Raw genomic sequence first — 4591 nt, 5'->3', positions numbered from 1 at the left:
TTCCTTTCTATCTCCTGGCCTTTTTGAGGACAACACAAAGGACAAACCTTAATCTTGTGCAATTCCCACATGTATGAGCTGTGCTTTTTGGACTAATACACATTTCTTTTATCTTCCTTGGCTTTGAGGAGACAGTGAAATTTTCTCCTGGGTAAGCTCTATGGCTGTACACAGCCAGCAGGCTAGGATTCAGGCCCGGCATCCTGGAGGTCACATGTGGTTCCATCTGGACAAACACTTTGAAACAAATTCCCTGGCTTTTCTTCAGAATGATTGAGATGACAGGCAGCTGCCACCCACGTGGTACAATGGTGTCCAGCACTAACACGAAGGCCTTAATAGTATGTGGGTGGTAGACAGTGAGACTGGTGAGTTAGGCTTCAAATTATAAAATTATCTTAGAATTTGGAACACCATCTTGCTATATCGTTAAACTGCTGTAATTCCTTTTCAGTGCACCCATAGCTTTTCCAAAAATCACTGACACACCCTTTGGGGATTTAAAATACAGTAGTGAAGCTTAAAAGACACTATTTCTTCTAAGTGTATTTTATAATGTAAAAAATAATGTGCCGGGCTTCCCTGGTGGCACAAGTGGTTGAGAGTCCGCCTGCCGATGCGGGGGACGCGGGTTCGTGCCCCGGTCCAGGAGGATCCCACGTGCCGCGGAGCGGCTGGGCCCGTGAGCCATGGCCGCTGAGCCTGCGCGTCCAGAGCCTGTGCTCCTCAACGCGAGAGGCCACAACAGTGAGAGGCCCGCGTACCGCAAAAAAAAAAAAAAAAAATGTGCCAAGGTTCCAAGTTTTCAAAATTTCTAGTCATTTCAGAATTAGCCAAACAAGTTAATGACAATTGACCCATACACTTTTTGAAAATTAAATAAAATGGAAACTTTTCATAAAGTAAAAATGTAAGCCACAGGCATTAAAGAGAATAATCCTCTTTGTAAAAAATGCATTATTGTAGCATCATTTAGTCTTATGTTTCTAATAATATCTCATAAGTTTATTTTAAGCAGTTATCTGACATTATTCATCATATGGCACTTTGGGTATTGTTTTAGGACTCAGGTATTTTTCATGTAAATGGAACTTAATTATAGTGAGTGTTCAGATTGATATTTTATTATTACAATCCCTTTAATACACACATTGAGGCTAATTATCTTAAAATAGTTAGATTTTTTAAAAAACTATTTTAAATGGTTAGATTCCTTTAAAAGTCACATCAGAATTCATGTGTTCAAGATATTTTATTCAAATATTTAAGAGAAAACATTCTAAAATTATTATACTTGCTATCCAGTATTCTTACGGGGTCTTATGTAGTGTGATTTTTTTACCCCCTCTTCACCCACCTTTTACACACTGAACTTTTCTATGGCATGTTCTTAAGATCATAGTTTGCTTCTTCATCCTTCTCATGCCCACATCTCTGCTTTGTTTCCATGCTTTTCTGTAGACACAAAAACTTTTCATTTCCAGGACAAATAGTAGTATAATCATTTATAAATGTCAGTTAAACTCAACATATATAGAGAGCCAACAATGGACAAAACTCAGCTGAAGTGACAATGACTCAGTTTGCTCATGTGTGTATGATGACACATCACAACTGCACCTAGTCGATAGTAACTATGAGATACCATGAATTCTAAGGCAGCCTCATTTCAGAGATGTTGTTGTTGTTGTTTGCGGTACGCGGGCCTCTCACTGCTGTGGCCCCTCCCGTTGCGGAGCACAGGCTCCGGACGCGCAGGCGCAGCGGCCCTGGCTCAGGGGCCCAGCCGCTCCGCGGCACGTGGGATCCTCCCGGACCGGGGCACGAACCCGCGTCCCCTGCATCGACAGGCGGACTCTCAACCACTGCGCCACCAGGGAAGCCCTCAGAGGTGTTTTGATGTGAAAAATATGCATCTTAAAGTAGATGTAATATTGTAGGAGCCCTTCTACTAAAACATCACACCACCTCCTAGATGTTACCTTTCTTTTAAAACCCGGCTCAAATCCAGCTCTTTGTGGAAGCGTCCACGATGATTATACCACTCAACACATCATTGCTCACAGAACCCCGAGTATCCACTTACGCAGTGGTATGTCACATTTGCTCTCTTTTTCAGAATAATTCTCAGGAACCAGGCTGTAAGAATCCTCTTTGATATTGCTTAGCATGGCTTTCAGCTGAGAGCTGGGGTGATGCCCTCCGGGGAAATTAGAGCAGAATAAAAAGCAGTGGGCATCGAAGTGCCCACTTTGATGGTTAGTTTAGCAAACTTACAGTTTGATCATTCGATGTGCAAACATTTCCCCTTATATTTAGAGCTTTTATCCTCCCTCTGTAACACCTGCCTATTAAATCCACAATCTGTTGGATTTGACTCCTAACCGATGCTTAATTTGTGTAGCTTAGATATTTCTGTGAAAATTTACTACCATGATTACTCTACCATCTAATGGGGGGGAAAGTTTTGTTCCTATGGTAACTGTTGTAGAACAGTGCATACTTACTATACTTCTAAAATATGCAGCCCAACCTTGTGGGAATACACATCATCTTGAAAGAATTTTCTCCCTTCAGTAAAGATTGATATTTTCCCCCATTTTCACCTGATTTCAGAATAAAATAAAACTTCGTAAGAATTGCTAAGGAAGCGCTTGAGGAAATGAGAACCATGGATGGGTCTGGCCCCTGCAGCTGTCACGGGAGGGCGACACAGTCCTCAAGGGATTTCTGGGAATACATGTCCAATCCCTCCCTCTATGGCTGTATTCCTCCCAGACTCTTTCTGTTTTCCATGTCTCATCATGTTTGCTGTGTTTGGGATGTTGCTATGCAAAACTGACATAAAAGAGTGGGGTTTTTTCCTAAGGCAATCAAGCTTAGCAAATGCAAGTTTAGGGTGATGCAAAAGTTTCTCAGAAAAATTTTAGCATTCCTTGGGGAATGATTTAAGAATGCTCATGATAAGAAAGGGTAAATGTCAATAATGGCCTAAAATGTCATTCCACATGAGAAAATCACTTCCAGGGTTTTTGTAAGTATTAATATCACTTAAACCACAGTTCTTATTTGTATTTTTGCAAACAAGACTTTGTCCATCTTTTTTCTTCAAATTACCCTCTATGAGTTTTTTCCCTTTAAAAATTATATGCTACGTGGACTTCGCTGGTGGCACAGTGGTTAGGAATCGGCCTGCCAGTGCAAGGGACACGGGTTCGAGCCCTGGTCTGGGAAGATCCCACATGCCGCGGAGCAACTAAGCCCGTGCGCCACAGCTACTGAGGCTGTGCTCTAGAGCCCGCGAGCCACAACTCCCCAGCTACTGAAGCCCACGTGCCACAACTACTGAAGCCCGCACACCTAGAACCCGTGCTCCGCAACAAGAGAAGCCGTTGCAATGAGTAGCTCCCGCTCGCCACAACTAGAGAAAGCCCACGTGCAGCAACGAAGACCCAACGCAGCCCAAAATAAATAATTTATTTTAAAAATTATATGCTACAATCTTATTAAAGCAAAGAAACAAATACATCAGAACTACAATTTTTAGTATTCGCTAGAAAAGTTTGCATTATGGTCTCCTTTTTGTTTTATCTTTCTTTTTGTGTGTGTGAATTTTTCTCCAGAGCTTACTTAGACATCTGTGGATTCTATAGTTCTGTGATAGAAGAGGAATTAGGATAAATGTTCATAATATCTTAAGCACATAACCCCATCCTCAGCAAACATGACTTATAGACAGTAATGATGAAGGTAGCAGTCCCGGAGTACAGGTCAACCCTGCGGAAGGTACACGATTCCTAGGTGATATTATGGGTTTCCAAACATCCTGCCCTCTCATCAACATGTGACAGTGTTTGAAATTCCACCATCATGTTTTACCGGGTACTTCTGAATTAGATTATCCAAACAGGGAGCAGCGCCCCAAGAGAAGGAGTCAGAAGGCACGTAACAGAGTAGGGCAGCATAGGGGACTGAAAAAAAAGCGCGGAGGCGCAGCTATACCATACAGGGCAGGTCCGGGGGAAGCTTGGACGGCAGAGGATATTATGAGGATATTAGCTGCTTGATGGGTGACAGCGTGTCAGCATCTGCGTAAAGAGGTTGGCGGAAGACATAGAAGGCACTTCGCGCTTTCTGCGTTTGCCGTGTTGGCTCTGCAAGACCTCAGTTGTGTGCAGTCCCCGACCTCACGGGCAGGATCACCCGAGAACGGCTCAGCTTATGCTTTGTTTTCCTTGTTCATCAGCCTCGGAAAAGGATTGTCGTCAGAGAGAAAGAAAACGGAGTTCTTCTTCCTCTTGGACCTGGGGACGCCCTGCTCCCTATATCCGGATGAGAAGGAAGAAGGAACGGGAGCCCAGGATCTTAACAGCACGTGGGTTTAAAACTCTACCAGGTAACAGCGTTTTCCACCAATATTTTCCACTCTTTCAGTGTCCCAGTGATGATGTAGCTGATGGCCAGAAATACCAGAAGCCTGATCTCTGGTTAAAATCTGTTTTAGAAGACTACATATTACTTTACTACGTTTTCGTATATTTTTAGGCTGCAGCTAATTTCTTTCAGTCTTGGGTGTGTGAAGCCGTAATTA

At 42.9% G+C, this 4591-nt stretch overlaps 1 protein-coding gene across 1 annotated transcript in view; it reads left to right on the top strand.

Annotated features, from left to right (window-relative positions):
• Nucleotides 1-4391, top strand: part of ENKUR (enkurin, TRPC channel interacting protein) — a 43311-nt gene extending 38920 nt beyond the window's left edge. Inside the window, exon 5 of the mRNA XM_067030444.1 lies at nt 4247-4391. Coding sequence (XP_066886545.1) covers nt 4247-4336 — 90 coding nt within the window. The 3' untranslated portion in view covers nt 4337-4391. The remainder of the gene's footprint in view (nt 1-4246) is intronic.
• Nucleotides 4392-4591: the final 200 nt, after the last annotated feature.

Source organism: Kogia breviceps, chromosome 3 (assembly GCF_026419965.1).
Source record: "Kogia breviceps isolate mKogBre1 chromosome 3, mKogBre1 haplotype 1, whole genome shotgun sequence".
Classification (NCBI taxonomy): domain Eukaryota; kingdom Metazoa; phylum Chordata; class Mammalia; order Artiodactyla; family Physeteridae; genus Kogia; species Kogia breviceps.
This window is presented reverse-complemented; position numbering and strand designations above follow the sequence as displayed.